Raw genomic sequence first — 23724 nt, 5'->3', positions numbered from 1 at the left:
GATTACATTTTCTGCATCATTTTTGGACAGAAAGTTTCTGATTTTTGCAATGTTTACATAGATGAAAAAAGCTATCCTTAAAACAGTCTTGATATTTTATTTATTTTTATTTCACCTTTATTTAACCAAGTAAGCTAGTTGAGAACAAGTTCTCATTTGCAACTGCGACCTGGACAAGATAAAGCAAAGCAGTTCGACACATACAACAACACGGAGTTACATATGGAATAAACAAACATAGTCAATAACACAGTAGAATTATTTATTTTTTTAAGTCTAAATATGTTCGTCAAAAGAGAGATCAAGAATAATTGTGGTGGCAGCTGCAGAGGTATTTGGGTGTGCGAGACTTGACATCAGAAGAGTTACAGGGTGGTGATGTCCCATCCTTTCAGGTTGTTGGCCTGAGGTAGGACTAAATAGATTTAAATAATGGAGTAGGGTGGTGTTCTTTTGTGTGTGTGTGTGTGTGTGTGTGTGTGTGTGTGTAGTGTTAGACAGAAGGGATTTGTTTCTTTATTTTTTTCAAGCAAAGTATAAGGGAGTTGTACTCCAGTATAGTAGGTGGCGGTAATGCAACATATATTATATTGGATGCCAACCTCCGTTAAACCTCATCGAAGAAGAAGTGACAGGGTCGACTCCGCCAAAAATCTGTCCGCGCAGGATAAGCAGACCAAGTAAGGGGTTGTTGTTTTTTAATGGGGGCAATAGGAGAGTGTTACATTTGATCAATATAAAAGGGAATTGCCATTTGATAGAGAATACATATTTGATCGAAGCTGAATAATGCTTAGGTTGTTACAAATGTATTGGTATGTTTCTATAAAATATAATTAACTAGACCGTTCCCTCCTGATCTCGCCTTTGCAGACATGTAATTTCCATTGTTAGAGCGGTTAGTCGACCATCTTGTCAATTATAATAGGTCATCTTTGATGAAGTGTAGGAGAGCCTGCATTTTGCGTGCGCAGCTTTGACGTCGAGCCAACGAATCCCAAGACTGGAGGACACGGTTTGCGCTGTCGGCGTGCATTTGTGTGTGACTGGAAACATGTCGGCAAGGATTGTGCACACCGGAAGATCAATGAAATCTACCAAAACCTGAAGAACCAGAGCAATTTCACGATTTAAAAGAATTTGACATAGTCCAGGACCCCTTTCCACTTGTGTGTTTACCTCGCTGACTCGCGTTTTAGCCTATTCAGTGGTAGAAGTATCCAAAACGAATGGTGGAAGTCGAATAGAGTCTCGAAGTAGGCTAGGCCAAGAGGGGTGGAGAGTGAAGGGCTCGGCAGGTAGAGACGAGCGCTCGCTTTTGAGGAATGTTATCCGTACTCTCCTATGGAAGACTGGTTGCGAGGGCTGTCCTTGGCGGACTCTCTCAAACTGATGGTCGGGACTACAGCCTGGTCACAGCTAGTTGTGGGTTTGGTAAAGACTTTCGTAAGGGGATATTGAAGAAAGGGATGTGCTACGGGGATGACGCGTGTTTCATTGCCCGGCATAGGTCCGCCGATGTATTGGGTAAGTCTCACTTTAATATTCCAATTATCTGTTCGGTAAAGACATCGTTAAAGTAGTCTAGTCGTTCATTATAAGAAAACAAAAGCCACCGTGAAATGTGCAAGGTATTTTGGGGTTTAATAGGTCTATAGCATTTTCCACATTTAACCTTCAATGTGTAGCCTAGCACGTGTCGCCTACCCATGTCACAAAAACGAGAGGATATTCCCTACCGTTACCCCTTACCTGATTTAACCTCGTCTTAAGTTGTCACGGTGTTTTCCGATGTTTGCCTACTACGGTAGACTACAGCTGTGGTCTGTAGGCCTATAAGCCACCGAGAAACATTGTGCCTGGGTTTACAAAAAATGTATACTTTGTTGAAGAGTAATTGTAAAGACTTTTCACCTAGACGTATGGACAAGCCCTCTTACCAGCGCTACTAGTGGCGATAGTGTGAACAGGTATACAATGTATACACAGCTATTTCATAGCGTGACAAATGTGGAAGTCGCACGTTGATTGTGGCTATAAATTGTTAGCTTATGAATTGTTCCGCCATTCGATGCTAAGAACAATGGGGTTCGTTGGAGTTCAACAAAATGTATAATTATTTTATGACCGCCTATAGCTTCATATTCATTAGCCGACTTTGTTGTGGATTTTACACACATTTCACACACGCTTAGGGGAACTCACTGGCCGGTGTTTTCTAAAGGTCAGAATGGTTGAACATGGAGGCAGCCATGTTTCCAGGACCAATTCACGTTTTACAGACTCATGAGGGGGAAGTGCATTGTCGTTTTACTAGTTCATAGAAAATATACGCCCATATCATTATCAAGTTCTTATTTACCAGATGTCACACATTCAGAGCGGTGCCTAAAGCAGGTTTGCACCACTGAGATATAATAAGACCTGGAGAATACGTCCAAGATGTCCGACCGTTGTTTTCAAGGTAATCTACTCACGTTCGCATACGCCGATTCATGGACCGTCTATATCCGGGTTGCATCCGGTTTACACGGACCGATATCACATAGGGCGGATTCGATTATGCTAAGCCAGAGAGCACTCGACTATGGCCCGTTAAGAAAATGGGTGAGAGGGAGGAGGGCCATTCTCAAATCTAGCAATAATTTATGTGGCTCGGTCATTTTGTCAACAAGGCTGCATGGTACATCATCCAGAAACATCTATTTTCTGTAAAATAAGTGTTTGAATTTCAATTGCCAAACATGCCTACATGGGCTCCCTGGTGGGATTTATCAAATCCCCCTCAATAGATACACAAAGAAGGCAGGGCTTAATGTGACCACGCCCCCGAGTAGGGTACAGCCTTTACTCCTGTTGCTAAATTGCTTACTTTATTCATAATACAGCTGTTGTCAGGTTATTTTTTTACTCATTATAAAAATTTAAAAAATACTTCCCAATTTTGTGATATCTAATTGCAATTCAATTATGGTCTTGTCTCATCGCTGAAACTCCCCAGTGGGTTTGGGAGAGGGGAAGGTAGAGTCATGTGTCCTCAGAAACATGGCCCGCCAAATCGCGCTTCTTGACACCCACCCGCTTAACCCAGAAGCCAGCTGCACCAATGTGTCGGAGAAAACTCAGTTCAACTGATGAACCTAGAGCGCGATGAGCCAAGTAAAGCCCCCCCGGCCAAACACTCCCCTAACTAGGACGACGCTAGGTCATTTGTGCGCCGCCCATGGGACTCCAGTTCACGGCCGGGTGTGAAACAGCTTGGGAACGAACCTGGGTCTGTAGTGACGCCTCCAGTACTGCGATACAGTGCCTAAGACTGCTGCGCCACTCGGGGGGGACTTCTAATCATTGTATAAACCTTTTGGATATGCTTGGTTGCCATTTTTTTTTCTTACTTCCATGTCTTAATCAACAATCTAAATGTAAAATGTTAGCGTGAACAGATACTGTTGCATGGAATGTACGTCACAATTATCAGCCAAAGCTAACTAACCCTGCTTTTAACATCCCGAAAAGCTTGTTTGAACAGTAATTGGAGAAAAAGACCACCGAAATAAGTTTAATCAACTGCCCTGTTCAGAATGTGCAGAATTACACAACATCCTATCATGTGTAACAAATAACTGGCAGTTTTATGGAATACTTTTCTATCTGTAATACTGTGTTGTACCTCATTGAATATAGTTAGCGTTAGGCTAGTTCATAATTTTGGCTTGGTTTAAGTTGCCTTGTTTTCTTGATAGGGTGTAGGCCTAACTCTGCATCATGTTAAGGCAGTGAATGAGATGCCTTTCAAAAATTTGCCCTATTTGACTGTGGTAAAAGCGCAGGATGAGTCATTGCAACAAGTCGTGCCGAACTAAAATGAAATGGTTGGATGTCGAGTGTAGCCTACTGACTTTCTCTACCAGCTGGAACCTTGGACCTGAAACATTACTGCAGCAGAGCCCTTCAGTATGCTCATTGTGTCTAGTGATGACATGGTCGGTAGTTTTTACATGGATAGCTTTAGTCTGCTCATGCTTTAGGGAAATACAGTGGTGCTCACATTGTCTACTGATTTCTCATGATCGGGTCAGAGGCTGAGGCTGGGCTGCTTTCCTCTGTGGCTAATTAACTGGTTATGGAGACAAGATCAAACACCCACAGAGACTGCTGGCTCTGGGCTTATGTATACTGTGTCCCACCTGGGTGCTATATAGCTTCTGTTTGGCTAACACAATCTGTTGGCGAGAAGGATTCTATCCTGGCCTCTGCTGAGCATTATAGACAGGCATCCCTATACCCAGTGTAGTTTTAATGTCAATTAAGTTTTTCATCTCTTGGAAATGCCTTTTTTGCCATGGCGAGAGTAGCTTTGGGCCTGTACTATATGGGGTGGAGGGTAGCCTAGTGGTTAGAGCGTTGGGCATGTAACCAAAGGGTTGCTGGATTGAATCCTCGAGCTGACAAGGTAAAAACCTGTCGTTCTGCTCCCGCTTGGAACCCACTGTTCCCCGGTAGGCCGTCATTGTAAATAAGAATTTGTTCTTAACTGACTTGCCTAGTTAAATTAAGGTACTTATGTGCCGCTGTGGAAGGAGGTGTAGGACATGCATCTGTGAGTGTGTACAGTATATGGAAGTGTTTGTTTTAGGCACCAACAAAGAGCGTTGCTAAGCTATCAGAGGTTGTGTAGATGCAAAGTTTGGTAACAGAATGTCGTCATTACCAAATTTTGCATCGACACTGTTCAAGTAAATGTGTTTTGTAAGTCCTCCTTGCATGGTTTGTTTAAAAACCTCTTAAATGTACAGTCCCAATATTTGATATTTTTTATTCAATTCAGTTTGGTATGAGTATCTTGGCTTATTAATCTGTGCATTAAAATCTTAGGTGTGACTTACAACCATATATGGGCATACGAATGTATAATACGAATGTATAAGGTCAGGCTGAGCCGATGGCTGCTACCTACATTCCGGTTAGAGTTGTGAACCATAAATGCAATAAACACGGAATACATTGATTCACACCGAAAGCTTTCCATCTTTCCAGTGATCCTGCTGACCAAGGATGGGTCTGAGGGGCTATTTGGTGTCACAGCTAGCTGGACACTGATTGTCCCGGGATTGTGACACATTGGTGCGGCAGGCTTCCGGGTTGGATGTGCGCTGTGTTAAGAAGCAGTGCGGCCTGGTTGGGTTGTGTTTCGGAGGACGCATGGCTTTCGACCTTCGCCTCTCCCGAGCCCGTACGGGAGTTGTAGCGATGAGACAAGATATAGTAATTACTAACAATTTGATACCACGAAATTGGGAAGAAAAGGGGGTTAAAAAAAGAGACCTATAAGCAGTTGTTACAACAACAAGAAAATAATTAGGTGTTTTGTCCAAATACTCGTGGATTCTACTAATAAAAGAATGGACGACCTGACCAGAGAGGTCCAGGACCTGAAGAACAGTTCTCCCAGGGTCAGCTTGACAAGTTGAAACAGGAGAATGGCAAGATGACAGCAATCTGTAAGTCATTGAGAGAGGACATCAGTTCTGTGTGTGAATCTATGGTAACAATGACCCACATCAGACTATTTTGAGGGACAATCAAGGCGAAACAACATGGTTGTGGACGGAAGGACAAAGTAAGGGAAATTATCTCTGAGAAATTGAAGATGGACCACAGGAAGATTGAGGTGGAGCGTGCCCACCGGACTGGAACCCCCCCACCGGCCCAGGTGATAGGCCCAGCCTGATAGTGGTTAAGTTCCTGAGATTCAAGGACAAGGTAGCTGTTCTGGAAAGAGCCAAGAACTTGAGAGGAGCATATATCTTCCTCAACGAGGACAATCCTGAAGCTGTGCGCCAGAAGAGGAAAGAACTGATCCCAGCCATGAAAGCTGCCAGAGCGCATGAGGACATTGTGTACATCCGCTATGACAGGCTCATTGTCCACCCTCCCTCCCAGAAGCCTGGAAGGGATGAGCGAGCCAAGCCTGTGGTCTCATAGCCTCAACCCCGCACACACACACCAATTGATTCAAATCAAATCAAATTTTATTTGTCACATACACATGGTTAGCAGATGTTAATGCGAGTGTAGCGAAATGCTACAGGGGGTTAAAAAAAGAGACCTATTGCTGAAGGGTTTTTTTTCTCTTGATTTGTCTGCTCTTTTCAATATGTCTACCTCTGATAAGCTACCCAGGAAAGTGCTGAAAATAGCCCATATTAATATATGTAGCCTTAGAAATAAGGTTAATGAATGAATTACGTGATAACATTCATATATTAGCTATTTCTGTGACTCACTTAGATCATTAATTTGATGATACAGCAGTAGCAATACAAGGATATAACATTTTTGAAGAGACAAATGCTTATGGGGGTGCTGTATATATTCAGAGCCATATCCCTGTAATGCTTAGAGAAGATCTTATGTCTAGTGTTATTGAAGTGTTGAGGTTGCAGGTTCACTTGGCCCATCTAAAGCCTTTTCTTTTGGGGTGTTGCTATAGGCCACCAAGTGCTAACTGTCCATATCTAAATAATAAACTCAGCAAAAAAAGAAACGTCCTCTCACTGACAACTGCGTTTATTTTCAGCAAACTTAACATGTGTAAATATTTGTATGAACATAAGATTCAACAACTGAGACAAACTGAACAAGTTCCACAGACATGTGACAAACAGAAATGGAATGATATGTCCCTGAACAAAGAGGGGGGTCAAAAGTAACAGTCAGTATTTGGTGTGGGCACTAGCTGCATTAAGTACTACAGCGCATCCCCTCATGGACTACACCAGATTTGCCAGTTCTTGCTGTGAGATGTTACCCGACTCTTCCACCAAGGCACCTGCAAGTTCCCGGACATTTCTGGGGGGGAATGGCACTAGCCCTCACCCCCCGATCCAACAGGTTCCAGACGTGCTCAATGGGATTGAGATCTGGATTCTTTTGCTGACCATGGCAGAACACTGACATTCCTGTCTTGCAGGAAATCACGCACAGAACGAGCAGTATGGCTGGTGGTGTTTTCAAGCTAGAAGGGCATGTCAGGATGAGCCTGCAGGAAGGATACCACATGAGGGAGGAGGATGTGTTCCCTGTAACGCACAGAGTTTAGATTGTGACGACAAGCTCAGTCCAATGATGCTGTGACACACCGCCCCAGACCATGGCGTACCCTCCACCTCCAAATCGATCCTGCTCCAGAGTACAGGCCTCGTTGTTACGCTCATTCCAGTGGCGATAAACGCGAATCCGACCACCACCCCTGATGAGACACAACCACGACTCGTCATTGAAGGGCACTTTATGCCAGTCCTATCTGGTCTAGCGACAGTGGGTTTGTGCCCATAGGCACCATTGTTGCTGGTGATGTCTGATGAGGACCTGTCTTACAACAGGCCTACAAGCCCTCAGTCCAGCCTCTCTCAGCCTTTTGCGGACAGTCTGAGCACTGATGGAGGGATTGTGCGCTCCTGGTTTAACTCGGGCAGTTGTTGTTGCCATCCTGCACCTGTCCCGCAGGTGTGATGTTCGGATGTACCGATCCTGTGCAGGCGGTGTTACACGTGGTCTGCCACTGCGAGGATGATCAGCTCTCCGTCCTGTCTCCATGTAGTGCTGTCTTAGTTCCAACAGCTGGGCCTCACAGTATGGACATTGTAATTTATTGCCCTGGCCACATCTGCAGTCCTCATGCCTCCTTGCAGCAGGCCTAAGGCACGTTCACGTAGATGAGCAGGTACCCTGGGCATCTTTCTTTTGGTGTTTTTCAGAGTCGGTAGAAAGGCCTCTTTAGTGTCCTAAGTTTTCATAGCTGTGACCTTAATTGCCTGCCGTCTGTAAGCTGTTGGTGTCTTCACGACCGTTCCACAGGTGCATGCTCATTAATTGTTTACGGTTCATTGAACAAGCATGGGAAACGGTGTTTAAACCCTTTAAAATGGAGTTAATTCATAAAAATACAAATATCTATGAATGACAGGGTCCTGAAAAAGGGCTGTTTTTTTTGTTTTTTTTGCCGAGTTTGTGAAACTATTGATAGAGTTTGTAACAGTGAGGTCTACTTTCTTGGGGACCTGAATATTGACCGGTTTTCATCAAGCTGTCCGCTCAAGAGGAAGCTTCTTACTGTAACCAGTGCCTGTAATCTGGTTCAGGTTATTAATCAACCTACCAGGGTGTTTTCAAACACTACAGGGACATCTTTACTAATGCTGTAGAACTTTGGTAAAAAGCTGTATCTGAACCCATTGGATGCAGTGATAACAATATAGTGGCTATATCCAGGAAAGCCAAAGTTCTAACAACTGGGCCTAAAATAGTGTATAAGAGATGATACAAAACATTTTGCTGTGACTCTTATGTGGATGATGTTAAAAATATTTGTTGGTCTGTGGTGATTGAGGTGCATCCAGGCACTGCACTTGATGAATTTAAGAAATTGCTTCTTCCAATTATTTATAAACATGCACCTGTTAAGAAACTGACTGTTAGAACTGTTAAGGCTCCATGGATTGATGAGGAATTGAAAAACGGAATGGTTGAAAGAGATGGGGCAAAAGGAGTAGCTAATAAGTCTGGCTGTACATCTGACTGGTTTAATTTCTCAATTTGCAGTAAGTATGACAAAACTCAACAAAAAGAATAATAACATTTATTATGAAGCCAAGATCAATTATACACTGCTCAAAAAAATAAAGGTAACACTAAAATAAAACATCCTAGATCTGAATGAATTAAATATTCTTATTAAATACTTTTCTTTACCTAGTTGAATGTGCTGACAACAAAATCACACAAAAATGATCAATGGAAATCAAATTGATCAACCCATGGAGGTCTGGATTTGGAGTCACACTCAAAATTAAAGTGTAAAACCACACTACAGGCTGATCCAACTCGATGTAATGTCCTTAAAACAAGTCGAAATGAGGCTCAGTAGTGTGTGTGGCCTCCACATGCCTGTATGACCTCCCTACAACGCCTGGGTATGCTCCTGATGAGGTGGCGGATTGTCTCCTGAGTGATCTCCCAGACCTGGACTAAAGCATCCGCCAATTCCTGAACAGTCTGTGGTGCAACGTGGCGTTGGTGGATAGAGCGAGACATGATGTCCCAGATGTGCTCAATTGGATTCAGGTCTGTGGAACGGGCGGGCCAGTCCATAGCATCAATGCCTTCCTCTTGCAGGAACTGCTGACACACTCCAGCCACATGTCTTGTATTAGGAGGAACCCAGGGCCAACCGCACCAGCATATGGTCTCACAAGGGGTCTGAGGATCTTATCTCGGTACCTAATGGCAGTCAGACTACCTCTGGCGAGCACATGGAGGGCTGTGCGGCCCCCCAAAGAAATGCCACCCCACACCATGACCGACCCACTGCCAAACCGGTCATGCTGGAGGATGTTGCAGGCAGCAGAACGTTCTCCACGGCGTCTCCAGACTCTGTCACGTGCTCAGTGTGAACCTGCTTTCATCTGTGAAGAGCACAGGGCGCCAGTGGCGAATTTGCCAATCTTGGTGTTCTCTGGCAAATGCAAAACATCCTGCATGGTGTTGGGCTGTAAGCACAACCCCCACCTGTGAATGTCGGGCCCTCATACCACCCTCATGGAGTCTGTTTCTGACTGTTTGAGCAGACACATGCACATTTGTGGCCTGCTGGAGGTCATTTTGCAGGGCTCTGGCAGTGCTCCTCCTCAAAGGAGGAGGTAGCGGTCCTGCTGCTGGGTTGTTGCCCTCCTACGGCCTCCTCCACGTCTCCTGATGTACTGGCCTGTCTCCTGGTAGCGCCTCCATGCTCTGGACACTACGCTGACAGACACAGCAAACCTTCTTGCCACAGCTCTCATTGATGTGCCATCCTGGATGAGCTGCACTACCTGAGCCACTTGTGTGGGTTGTAGACTCCGTCTCATGCTACCACTAGAGTGAAAGCACCGCCAGCATTCAAGAGTGACCAAAACATCAGCCAGCAAGCATAGGAACTGAGAAGTGGTCTGTGGTCCCCACCTGCAGAACTACTCCTTTATTGGGGGTGTCTTGCTAATTGCCTATAATTTCCACCTGTTGTCAATTCCATTTGCACAATAGCATGTGAAATTTGTCAATCTGTGTTGCTTCCTAAGTGGACAGTTTGATTTCACAGAAGTGTGATTGACTTGGAGTTACATTGTGTTGTTTAAGTGTTCCCTTTATTTTTTTGAGCAGTGTATAAAGAATAATGGGAAAAAAACTTTGGAGTACTTTAAATGAAATTATGGGCAGAAAGAACAGTTCGATTCCATCTTTCATCGAATCAGATGGCTTAATCATCACAACCATTTGATGTTGCCAATTTTATTGATTATTTCATTGGCAAAGTGGGCAAACTTAGGCATTAAATGCCTACGACAAACAGTGAATTATATTCATTCATCAAAAAAACAAATAATGAAAACCAGTGCAAGTTTGAATTTGTAAAGTTAGTGTGGGAGAGGTGGGGAAATTATTGTTAACGATCAATAATGACAAACTTCCTGGCATTGACAACTTAGATGGAAAGCTACTGAGGGTGGTGGCTGACCATAGCCACTCCTATCTGTCATATTTTTAATCTAAGCCTAGAGGAAAGTCTTTGTCCTCAGGCCTGGAGGGAAGCCAAGGCAATTCCGCTACCCAAGAGTGGTAAAGCGGCCTTTACTGGTTCTAACAGCAGACATATAAGCTTGCTGACAACTCTTAGCAAACTGTTGGGGAAAATGGTGTTTGACCAAATACAATGCTGTTTCTCTAAACAAATAAACAAGACTTTCAGCATGCTTATAGAGAAGGGCACTCCACATGTACTGTACTGACAAAAATGACTGATGATTGGTTGAAAGAAATTGATAATAAGAAGATTGTGGGAGCTGTACTGTTGCATTTCAGTGCAGCCTTTGATATTACTGACCACAGTGCTTAAGTTTTCAACAGCAGGTTGAGTTCTCATAGATGGATAAAGGGGTTACTTTAATGGAAGCGTCTGTCAAACGTGTAAAGTGATGTGTACCGCATGGCAGCTCTCTGGGCCCCCTACTCTTTTCACCAATGATCTGCCACTGGCATTAAACAAAGCATGTGTGTCCATGTATGCTGATGATTCAACCATATATGCATCACCAACCACAGCTAAGGAAGTCACCTGAAACCCTTAACAAAGAGTTGCAGTCTGTTTTGGAATGGTTGGCCAGTGATACAGTGCTCTTTGTTTCAGAGATGTTCAGGACCAGTTTTTATTTGGTACAAATCATTCCTTAAAACTTTTTAAAGCTCGGGTGAATTTTTTTCAACATTTTGTAAAAAATCGCGTAAAATTTCAACGTCCTGCTACTCATGCCAGGAATATAGTATATGCATATGATTAGTATGTGTGGATAGAAAACACTCTGAAGTTTCTAAAATGGGTTAAATCATGTCTGTGACTATAACAGAACGTGTGTAGCAGGCAAAACCCCAAGACAAAACTGTTCACCAAAAAAAAAAAGTATCCCTCCGCCAGTCTCTGTATTGTCTATGGCAAGGGAAAATAGATAGCGCCCAGTTTACAGTTCCTACAGCTTCCACATGATGTCGCCAGTCTTGGCAATTGGGTTGAAGTTAATCCTTGGTGAAATGAGAAATAGGCACTTCCTGTCATCGAGTACACCGGGGGAAGTTATGAAAGAGAGAATATGGACCATGATTTCAAGACTTGCTGCTATTGAATACAGATCGCCCCGTGATCAATTTGATCGATTTATTAACGTTTACAAATACCTAAAGTTGGATTACAAAAGTAGTTTGAAGTGTTTTGGCAAAGTTTATAGGCAACTTTTTTTAATTTAAAAAAATGACGTTGTGTTTTGGAAAGCTGTTTTTTCCTGGATCAGACGGGCTTCATAAATGGACATTTTGGGTATACATGGACGGATTTAATCGGAAAAAAAGACCCAATTGTGATGTTTATGGGACATATTGGAGTGCCAACAAAGAAGCCCGTCAAAGGTAATGAATGTTTTATATTTTATTTCTGCGTTTTGTGTAGCGCCGGCTACACTAATTATTTTGTTTACGTCCCCTTCAGGTATTTCGGGGGGGTGCATGCTATCAGATAATAGCTTCTCATGCTTTCGCCGAAAATAATTTTACAAATCTGACATGTTGGCTCGATTCACAACGAGTGTAGCTTTAATTGAGTACCCTGCATGTGTGATTTAATGAACGTTTGAGTTTTAACGAGTACTATATGATTTGGCGCTACGCATTTCCCTGGGCTAGAGGCTAGATGAGACGTTAACATCTCGCTTAGCCTTAAGAGGTTTTAAGTACTAGACCTCAGCTGAATCTGGGAATGAATGGTGTGGCGGTTGAACAAGTTGAGGAGACTAAATTACTTACCGTAACCTTAGATTGTAAACTGTCATGGTCAAAACATATTAGAGGTCGACTGATTTAATCGGAATGGCTGATTTTTAATTCGAGCCGATTCAAGTTTTCATAACAATCGGAAATCTGTGTTTTTGGGCGCCCAATTTAAATAAATAAAATAAAAAATTACACCTTTTTATTTAATCTTTATTTAACTAGGCAAGTTGGTTAACACATTCTTATTTTCCATGACGGCCTAGGAATGGTGGGTTAACTGCCTTGTTCAGGGGCAGAAAGACAGATTTTCACCGTGTCAGCTCGGGGATCCAATCTTGCAACCTTACAGTTAACTAGTCCAACGCAATAACGACCTGCCTCTCTCTCGTTGCACTCCACAAGGAGACTGCCTGTTACGCGAATGCAGTAAGCCAATGCTAGCTAGCATTAAACTTATCTTGTAAAAAAACAATCAATCATAATCACTAGTTAACTACACATGGTTGATATTATCTAGCGTGTCCTGTGTTCCATATAATCTGACTGAGCATACACGTATCTAAATATCTGACTGAGCGGTGGTAGGCAGAAGCAGGCACGTAAACATTCATTCAAACAGCACTTTCGTGCGTTTTGCCAGCAGCTCTTAGTTGTGCGTTGCGCTGTTTATGACTTCAAACCTAACAACTCCCGAGATGAGGCTGGTGTGACCGAAGTGAAATGGCTGGCTACTTAGCGCGTGTTAATAGCATTTCAAACTTCACTCGCTCTGAGCCTTGGGGTGGTTGTTTCCCTTGCTCAGCATGGGTAAAGCTGCTTCGATGTGGTGGCTGTTGTCGTTGTGTTGCTGGTTCAAGCCCAGCGAGGAGAGGGACGGAAGCTATACTGTTACACTGGCAATACTAAAGTGCCTATAAGAACATCCAATAGTCAAAGGTTAATGAAATACAAATGGTATAGAGGGAAATAGTCCTATAATAATTACAACCTAAAACTTCTTACCTGGGAATATTGAAGACTCATGTTTAAAGGAACCACCAGCTTTCATATGTTCTCATGTTCTGAGCAAGGAACTTCTCCAACACTTGTTTTTGCATTATTTAAACCAAATTGAACATGTTTCATTATCTACTTGAGGCTAAATTGATTTTATTGATGTATTATTATCAAGTTAAAATAAGTGTTAATTCAGTATCGTTGTAATTGTCATTATTACAAATTATTTTTTTTAAATCGTCCGATTAATCGGTATCGGCTTTTTTGGTCCTCCAATAATCGGTATCAGCGTTGAAAAATCATAATCGGTCGACCTCTTAAAGTATAGATTCAGTGGTTGCAAAGATGGGGAGGGGTCTAGCCGTAATAAAGATGCTTTTCAGAGTGTGATGTCAAAAAAGCAGAGCAAGATCTGCAGGCTCTAGTTTTGTCTATTCTTGATTATTCTCCAGTCATGTGGTCCAGTGCTGCAAGGAAAAACCTAGTTAAGCTGCAGCTGGCCCAGAACAGAGCAGCACGTTTTGCTCTTAATTGTAATCAGAGGGCTAATATTATTCATGCTAGTCTCTCTTGGCTAAGAGTCGAGGAGAGCCTAACTGCATCACTTCATGTGTTGAAAATCCCAAATGGTTTGCATAGTAAACTTCCACACAGCTCTGACACACATACTTATCCCACCAGACATGCCACCAGGGGTCTTCTCATATTCCCCAAATCCAGAAGAAATTCAAGAAAACGAACAGTATTATATAGATGGAACTTCCTTCCATCTTATAATTGCTCAAATAAACAGCAAACCTGGTTTTAAAAAAACAGATAAAGCAACACCTCGTGGCACAATGCCTCTCCTATTTGACCTAGATGGTTTGTGTATATGCATTGATATATATATATATATATATATATATATGGGCTGTGTGTGCCTTTTTTTATAAATGTATGTAGTTCTGTTCTTGTCTGATGTTTTGTGTGGACACCAGGAAGAGTAGCTGCTGCTTTTGCAATGGCTAATGGGTATGTCTATTTAGGCAGAAATCTACATTCTCTACGAGGGCCCAGCGCAATCAAAAACTTTATCTTCCTGTGTTTTATACATATTTCCACACTGAGGTTGGAATAATACTGTGTAATTGTACATTGATTTCAGCCTATTTTGTTGGGATGGAATTTTTGACGTGTCTGGTGGCATCACCAGGCGATTAAAATAGTTAATAGACCAATAAGAAAGTTTGAAACCTCTGCCAATAACAGCTAGTTTTCCTTTCCCAGTTTTCCTCTCCCAAAATGTTGCATTAGAAAATGCTCTTGGCCAAGAAGCTACTTTATTTATTTTTTTAACCATTTGAATTGAAATCCTAGTACGGTACTTGTTACCCAGAAATTATTTCATGTTGAGATAAAAAATAAAAATAAAGCTGCATTAGACCTTTTTTAACTACTGAATCATTGGTTTTTGTTTGGCATACATTTTAAAGTGCAAAATCTTAGTCTCTGCATCATTCTGTTACTGTGGAATTGCCTGCATATTATCACGGGGGTCACACAGCTGTAAATCAAGGCAAGAGGGCCCCTGATTTCACGTCCATCTCTCACTCTGAACTCGTACGCTCCTCCTTTGTCAGTGAGTTAACAACTGCAGGTCCATAATTTTCTATTTGAATCGAGTGGTTTAATTTGATTTGGTAATTTTGTGTCGCTCGTGTACCTTTTTGGATAATCTGCAATGATCAGCTCATGGCTTGTTTTGTACTATTACTTGGTGGTGTTTGATGCTTATTTATCTTTCTTGCTGTAGTCCAAAGGGTTCACACACAGACAGTGATGTGAGTTGATGAGTAGTTTGGCTGGTCAGTGGTAACCAGAGATGTCTGGTCTCTTGTCGCCATGCGACGGAACAGTGAACAGCTGCAATTTACAATGACAAACCGCAATGCCCAGCCAGACAGCCAGGGTGTGTGAAAGAGAGCGTGAAGGTGGGGTAGCCCTCCAACCCCTTTGTGTGGGGTTTGCCCTCCAACCCCTTTGCGTGGGGTTGGCAACGTTGATGGTAGAATATGACAACGATAATCATTCACTGTTCTGATCCTTATACACTTTTCTCTTCTGTGTGTCTCAGGTGTGGCAGATGGTGTAGGTGGATGGAGGGACTACGGGGTGGACCCGTCCCAGTTCTCTGCCACCCTGATGAGGACGTGTGAGCGGCTGGTGAAGGAGGGCCGTTTCACCCCCAGCAGCCCTGTGGGGATCCTCACGTCAGGCTACTACGAGCTCCTACAGAACAAAGTACCCCTGCTAGGTGAGCAAACACGCGCTCTCACTCACTCACTGACACACAGACACAATAATGCATGGGGGGGTCATACAGTATCTGCTGCATGAGTGTTTATCTGTTGCCTGTGGGTATCCCTGCCCACTCGGCTGCACTCCATCAATCCATCCAAAAATATAATGATACAAAGCTGAAATGCCTTCCATCCTAAGCATTAGGGCTGGGAATTTCCAGGGATCTTACAACACGGTATTATCACAATACTTTAGTGATAATGTGCTGCCATTCTTACCATTCTATATGTACTGCTTTTTTTATCTCAATTGTTTTTTTTATATAGCGGTTTGTTGTTCCAAACATATATTGTTACCTATATGTCTGCGGCAGAGAGACGAGAGCATATGAGAAAATTAGTTTTGATCAGTCATGGACATAAGTGCTGAAAACATGTTGGCTCATAATTTTAAAAAGATTGAGAATAAGCTATAGGATGAGAAGTTTTGGCACAGGTACAGCCAATTAGCGCTAGTTAATGCTACCTAGCAAAAGGCATATGTTTTTATTTTACACACACACACACACACAGTGGGGAGAACGAGTATTTGATACACTGCTGATTTTGCAGGTTTTCCTACTTACAAGGCATGTAGAGGTCTAATTTTTATCATAGGTACAATTTTTATCATAGGTACACTTCAACTGTGAGAGACGGAATCTAAAACAAAAATCCAGAAAATCACATTGTATGATTTTTAAGTAATTAATTTGGATTTTATTGCATGACATAAGTATTTGATCACCTACCAACCAGTAAGAATTCCGGATCTCACAGATCTGTTCGTTTTTCTTTTTAAGAAGCCCTCCTGTTCTCCACTCATTACCTGTATTAACTTCACCTGTTTGAACTCGTTACCTGTATAAAAGACACCTGTCCACACACACACAATCAAACAGACTCCAACCTCTCCACAATGGCCAAGACCAGAGAGCTGTGTAAGGACATCAGGATTAAATTGTAGACCTGCACAAGGCTGGGATGGGCTACAGGACAATAGGCAAGCAGCTTGGTGAGAAGGCAACAACTGTTGGCACAATTATTAGAAAATGAAAGAAGTTCAAGATGACGGTCAATCACCCTTGGTCTGGGGCTCTATGCAAGATCTCACCTCGTGGGGCGTCAATGATCACGAGGAAGGTGAGGGATCAGCCCAGAACTACACGGCAGGACCTGGTCAATGACCTGAAGAGAGCTGGGACCACAGTCTCAAAGAAAACCATTAGTAACACACTACGCTGTCATGGATTAAAATCCTGCAGCGCATGCAAGGCCCCCCTGCCCAATCCAGCGCATGTCCAGGCCCGTCTGAAGTTTGCCAATGACCATCTGGATGATCCAGAGGGAGGAATGGGAGAAGGTCATGTGGTCTGATGAGACAAAAATAGAGCTTTTTGGTCTAAACTCCACTCGCCGTGTTTGGAGGAAGAAGGATGAGTACAACCCCAAGAACACCATCCCAACCGTGAAGCATGGAGGTGGAAACATCATTCTTTGGGAATGCTTTGGGATGCAAAGGGGACCGGATGACTGCACCGTATTGAGGGAAGTGTGGATGGGGCCATATATCGTGAGATCTTGGCCAACAACCTCCTTCCGTAAGAGTATTGAAGATGGGTCGTGGCTGGGTCTTCCAGCATGACAACGACCTGAAACACACAGCCAGGGCAACTAAGGAGTGGCTCCGCAAGAAGCATATCAAGGTCCTGGAGTGGCCTAGCCAGTCTCTAGACCTGAACCCAATAGAAAATCTTTGGAGGGAGCTGAAAGTCTGTATTGCCCAGCGACAGCCTCGAAACCTGAAGGATCTGGAGAAGGTCTGTATGGAGGAGTGGGCCAAAATCCCTGCTGCAGTGTGTGCAAACCTGGTCAAGAACTACAGGAAACCTATGATATCTGTAATTGCAAACCAAGGTTTCTGTACCAACATATTAAGTTCTGCTTTTCTGATGTATCAAATACTTATGTCATGCAATAAAATGCAAATTAATTACTTAAAAATCATACAATGTGATTTTCTGGATTTTTGTTTTAGATTCCGTCTCTCACAGTTAAAGTGTACATATGATAAAAATTAGACCTCTACATGCTTTGTAAGTAGAAAACACTGCTGATTTTGCAGGTTATCAAATACTTGTTCTCCCCACTGTGTGTATGTGTGTGTGTGTATATATATATATATATATATCTCACACATACAGTACCAGTCAAAGGTTAGACACACATACTCATTCAATTACTAGGTGTTCTAAAACTTTTGACTGGGGGGTGAATGTGTTTTTTATGTGTATATATTTTTTTTACGAATCAATACTTTGAGTCAGTATCAATATAATATCATCCAAAATTATATTGCGATATGTGACTGTATGGATTCCTCCCCCCATCACTACCAATAATAAAAATTGAAAAAATCTTGAGTACAATAAAATGTGGTGATATGCCATATTATATCCAAATAACAGTGATGTAATAGTCATATAATTGAAATGGTGCTGTCCTTCAGTCTGCAACCACCAAGGTCCAGCTCCACAGAAGTCATTGGGACAAACATTTGGCCAAGTCCCTACTCCCTCATCCTCCTCCACGTGACCATTTCACCCCTTTACAGAGCACCTAAAAGGTCATTGGAAGGAGCAGTAACAGACACTGCTCATGGGTCCACATGTTTTTTTAAGGCACTGGCATGTGCCAGACTGAGGACACATTTGAACTGAGACCCAACACCACAGGCAAGGCTACCTGCACAGAGCCACCACTATCCACCAAGTCACACAATGTTTGTCTATCAACAGTGACCCGCTTCTTATTTTGGGATAGGTGGAGAGCAGCTAAAGGTCTGTGTTTGACTGTCCCTTCAAGATCAGGGGCAGTCTAGGAGCTGAAGCAGGGGGAACATGATTTGTTTTTAGTCTCTATGCCAGGCTGACTGATCCAACATGATCTCACGTACTCCTTGCTCACAAGGAGAAAGGATATCAAGTGATGGCCAACCATCATATGTTTTTATATTCCCTCTCTCTCTTCTCCCCTCTCTTCCCCAGGGAGCAGCACAGCCTGTATTGTGGTTTTGGACCGACGGAGCCATCAACTGCACACGTGTAATCTAGGTGACTCTGGTTTCTTGGTGGTACGAGGGGGAGAAGTGGTGCACCGCTCGGACGAACAGCAGCACTACTTCAACACCCCTTTTCAGCTGTCCATCGCTCCCCCAGGGGCAGAGGGAGTGGTGCTCAGTGACAGGTCAGTCCACTGCCCTCACTTCTCTGACCCTCCACCGTGTCTCAAATGAACATTTCTGTTGAGAAAACTGTCTTTAAACCAGGGGTGTCAAAAATACAGCCACATTTGACTTGTGTTTTTTAAAATGTTATATTTGAACGGTTATTACGGTGACCAGGGTCATTTGGCTGACCAATAACAGTCATCCAAAATTCCATGAGTCACAGCCCTAGTCGCCAGACCCCTTTCCACTGGGCTTGCTCTTTTTCTCTCTCCAAGAATCTCGGAAGAGGCACTTTTGAGCTCCTCCATCTTTCTCAATTTTAAAGGAGACCTTTCATGTTTTATATTGCAGTCCGCACTTTGCATTAACACGCACACTTACACGTTGTCACTATTCATGCTCCCATGCATACAACTCGGCAAACTCACACACACCGACTCACATTCACTCTTTCTGGCATGGAGGGGGTTTAATAGGGTGAAACTGTTATTTCAGGAGGAGATACAGTATCTGACTGACGAAGCGTTGTTATAGTCTCATCCGGTCAAATAAAATGTTCAGGTCATTGAGTTAGAATTTTCCAGGCAGCCTGTTGAATCAAACTGTCCTCATTGACGCCAAGTCCCAGGATGGCCAGGTCAGCTGAGACGGTTATAGTAAAACGACAGTCTTGGTGGAATCAGAGGGTACCGCCAGCTCCCACGAAATATACCTGATAACCTTACTAGAAGCAAGTGAGCATGCTGGGAGGGGGGGTGCGGCTGGAGCAGTGACGTTTCCACTGTGTTCCAGGCGGAATCGAGTGTCTTATTACCCAGCTGTCCCTCTGGCGCACAGTCACTTTTGACCTGCTTCCTCCTGATCCTATTTCTGTTTGTGAGGAGCACTATTACTGTCTCGTAGCAGCTTTCTAGTGCACTCTAGCTGGTCCACACTGACAGTCCTGTCCTGTTTATTTTCTTCACCAGCCCTGAGGCTGCTGACAGCTCCTCCTTCGACGTCCAGCTGGGTGACATCATCCTGACTGCCTCGGATGGCCTCTTCGACAACATGCCCGACTACATGATCCTGCAAGCGCTCAAAAAGCTCAAGGTAACACATCACAGTACCTCATAACTGCTGGCACACACTCTTATATCTACACATTCACTTTAGTAAATACCTGCACACATTTCTCCGGTCCTAATGCTAATGTTTGTATTTCTCAGAGTACCAACTATGACAGTATCCAGCAGACCGCACAGAGCATTGCAAAGCAAGCCCATGAACTGGCCTATGACCCCAACTACATGTCCCCTTTCGCTCAGTTTGCCTGTGACAATGGTCTGAATGTAAGAGGTACGTATCAGGTTCTTGGGAAGTCCTTTACGTCCCTAATAACACCTCCAGCACCACTATTTTATGTCCACTGTCAGTTTGAAGATTGGGCCATTCAACGTTGACTTTGACCTCTGGAAAGCCGATTTAATACGTTCTCTTTTGTCTTGTGTCCTGCAGGGGGGAAGCCTGATGACATCACGGTGCTGCTGTCCATTGTGGCAGAATACACAGACTAAGTGTGTGTGATGTTTATTGGAACTGTTCACTTCCTTCCCTCTCAGTCTTCCACCTGGCTCCTTCTCAAATGCATTGCTTCCTGTCGGACAGACTGGGGAGCCCCCCCATTCCTTCACTGACCTTTCTATCTCACAGCCACAAAATAGAACACACACTCCTCACCACAGAATTGGACTCCATCTCTATTCTTCCGTTTTGTTTTGGGACTGTAGTGAGGAGGCAGGCTGTAAGGACTTTCTCATGTTGATCGTGATGCAGAACGGCATGTTGGTTCCCCACATTCAGACTACGACTGAATGGCAGTCCTGAGTGTAGGCAAGTTTGCTTTTACAGGGAGTTGTGGTCGGTAGCCCTGAAACAAGCAGTGGTGTTATAAATCAAATAAGCCATGCTTTGGAGTTGTTGGGGAGATGTGGTTGTGTTGCCTATACATTTTGATTGTCTGTCTGTGTTGTAGCTGTGTGACTATCTGTTCCATGTCGTCTGTGTGTGTGGATGAATTCTAAGACTGTGGAATTGAGAGGGGCTGGGTTGTTGCGGGGTTTAGAGAGGTTACAGTGACTTGTGATCAGAAAGGATGTAGATCAGCGCGTCAGAGTCTTGGATTAGGATAAAGGGGTAGCTGGCCAGTATAATGTACTAGCTCCACTAGCAGAGATCTCTCCGGAGTGCCACCTATAGGCTAGTCTGAACTGTTCTGCTGGTGCGCACATCCTCATGGGTTTGTAAATATTGTGTGTCATGTAAACAAGGCAGAGAGTGTCTTCACTTTGTCACTGAGGATGGTTATTTTGCTGTTGTGCCAGATGTGTACACAAGCATTCACAATCTATAAAGGGTTGAACCTTGAAGTAAATACTCTCAATCCCTCCCTTCCACGATGTTGACGTGTTCATACCATGATCATGTTTGACTCGGTAGTAGCGTGTCAGGGCCATGAAATGATTGTGTGTAAAAAGTGGGTGTAGGTTCATGTTTGAATGTCTGTTGTTGATATGTGTTAACTTGCAATGCTAATGGTAGCATCTAGGAATGCTTTCAACCGAAACACTAGGTCAGGTATGAATTATTAAACACAGTTTTATTTTTATAACTTAATGTTATTAGTTTGATAGCCATTGATGTGACAGTTGAAATATCATCCAACATATGGATTTACCCTGTGATTCTTTTGTGAAGCTATATTTTTGCTCCATGGATGGCAAATGAGAATCATGCCATCTTACTTTAAACAAGAATCAGTCTTGGTGTGGTGGGTGTCATCTCAAAATTGTTTTTGTTCTGTCTCCCAATAACAATTTACCTGCTGCTTTTATTTTGTCAATTAAATGTTTAATACTGTACTGTATTTATGTGTATGTGTGCAATTTCATTATTTCATGAAGGCTAGAAGTTGATCATTCTGTTCTGTTCTTAGCATGCTTTTGTTTCTTCTTCATAATAGCAGAATACACACACCTGTCTGCATTGTTCGCCAATGTTATGAAGCCAGCGCACCAAAGAGGAAAACTTATTTTCTTTCATGTTTTCATTTGGGTTTGGAGAAATATCTGCACCTATACTGTAACATAAAATGTATTTTAAAATAGAGAGCATATCAGTTTGACAGTTAAACAGTCATTCTGCTTGTGGAGAACGATGGCCACTCGTAATTGTTGGTGCAAAACAGTCAGAAGACCACTTAGGTGTCTTTTTAGTTGTGCCTAAAATTCAATGTGACCAGAACGGGTTTGATCGTGTGTGTGTGGCTCTATTTATGTGAAGGGTAGTATATGAGAAACAAACAACAATGCAGGTTTTTGAATCCTTAAAGAAACCAAAGATGGAAAGCCATAGCTTCACAAGCATGACCAGGGTACAGCTTCTTATCTAAACCCTTCAGTCAGGCTAACAGTGTAATGGAGACCAATGTTGTCACTATTGATCTTGCTTATTTCAGCATACAAATAATTGAAAAGAACATCAATTGTTACATTTGTGGAGTAAATACTATTTAAATTTGTTTAAACTATTTTTTCGGTAGACTTTATTTCATCTGTCCTATGCATTCTGTCTTTGCATGACAAGCTGTCTTTGTCCAAGCTATTTATACTATTGGAATTTGCTTACCTGCAAATGTGCTCATGTCTCACACAGCTTGCCTCGCCTCCAAATGTCTAACTGATTTGCTCACCTTTATTTAAAAGTTGTCTTTCAAACACTTAAACATGCAATTTTAGTAACCCAACACAACTTGTTTTTTTACTCTTTCTGACAGTGAGGGATCATTATGTGTTAATGAATAATTAGCTTAATATCTGATTTTGAGATGAAGTTCTCTATGGTTTAAGGACACTTTTCTCTTACATGTGCTGAACCAGGAATTGCGGGGCTAGTTGTAGTGCTGTTTATTGATAATGGTGAGGACCGATTCCGCCTTAACAAATGGATATTTTACCGTCCTATCAAGAGGCCTTGTCTGGTAGTGCAAGCCAGTCTCGTTTCGACTTCTATGTTGCTCAGTGTTCAATTATGTCCCGCTTTTTCTGTCCATGCTCAGTTTTTTGATGACGCTTCTGCAGTCAAGACAAGTTTATTTATTTATTTATTTTGTTCTCTAGCAAGCAATGTTTCAGTATGAAAGCTACATGTGTGTTAAGTGTAATAATGCAGAACTAGTTTCTGTAAATGTGTTTTCAAAGTTGTAAAATATTCAAATAAAGAATCTAGTATTTGTACTAAAATACATGTTTGTGAGTATGCCTTATGAGTAGATGCTAAAACCAGTTTCCCACAAAACCTAGTTTTTATACAGGCGCACGTTCCCTGTGTTTACCAGTATGAGACAATCATGAGATTGTGCACTGCTGTTGATTGCAGCATTCCATGTGATGGCATTGCCTGTAACAAATGTCACTGGCAGTGTGAAACAGTGCCCAGCCTGCAGATTAACCTCTACTCGTGAGGTCAGCTCTATGTGGCTGAGCTATTTTAGACCTGTCTTGATTGGTAAGGGCTTAATGAGTTTGCCTTACTGTCATGGCGAAATGCTGGTCCCCCTTGCTAGCCCCAATGGGTTGAATGCTGGCAACCCCTTGCAATATCCTGGAATACCTCCTAAGCATTCATCAAAGGATTTTGGCATAATGTAAGAGCTAACCTGACCCTCAGTTGTGTGACGATCTCCCTTTACGTGGAAGACGGCCTACCAAAGCCACTGGTCCAGATTAGTCACAATTTTATTTTTGTTTCTTATTTTGTCACATAATTGCAAGAATGACCATCCAC

General features: G+C 42.8%; 1 protein-coding gene across 1 annotated transcript; it reads left to right on the top strand.

The window, feature by feature from the left end:
• Positions 1 to 720: 720 nt before the first annotated feature.
• Positions 721 to 23184, top strand: LOC112231105 (protein phosphatase PTC7 homolog). Its single transcript, XM_024397661.2, has 6 exons — positions 721 to 1527; positions 15467 to 15646; positions 18719 to 18917; positions 19869 to 19992; positions 20109 to 20238; positions 20398 to 23184. Exons 1-6 carry the CDS (start codon positions 1326 to 1328, stop codon positions 20454 to 20456), a joined length of 894 nt encoding a protein of 297 aa, XP_024253429.1. The 5' UTR covers positions 721 to 1325; the 3' UTR covers positions 20457 to 23184.
• Positions 23185 to 23724: the final 540 nt, after the last annotated feature.

The sequence above is a fragment of the Oncorhynchus tshawytscha genome, linkage group LG33 (assembly GCF_018296145.1).
Source record: "Oncorhynchus tshawytscha isolate Ot180627B linkage group LG33, Otsh_v2.0, whole genome shotgun sequence".
Lineage (NCBI taxonomy): Eukaryota > Metazoa > Chordata > Actinopteri > Salmoniformes > Salmonidae > Oncorhynchus > Oncorhynchus tshawytscha.
The sequence above is the reverse complement of the archived record's forward strand: the minus strand, read 5'-3'. Positions and strand labels throughout refer to the sequence as shown.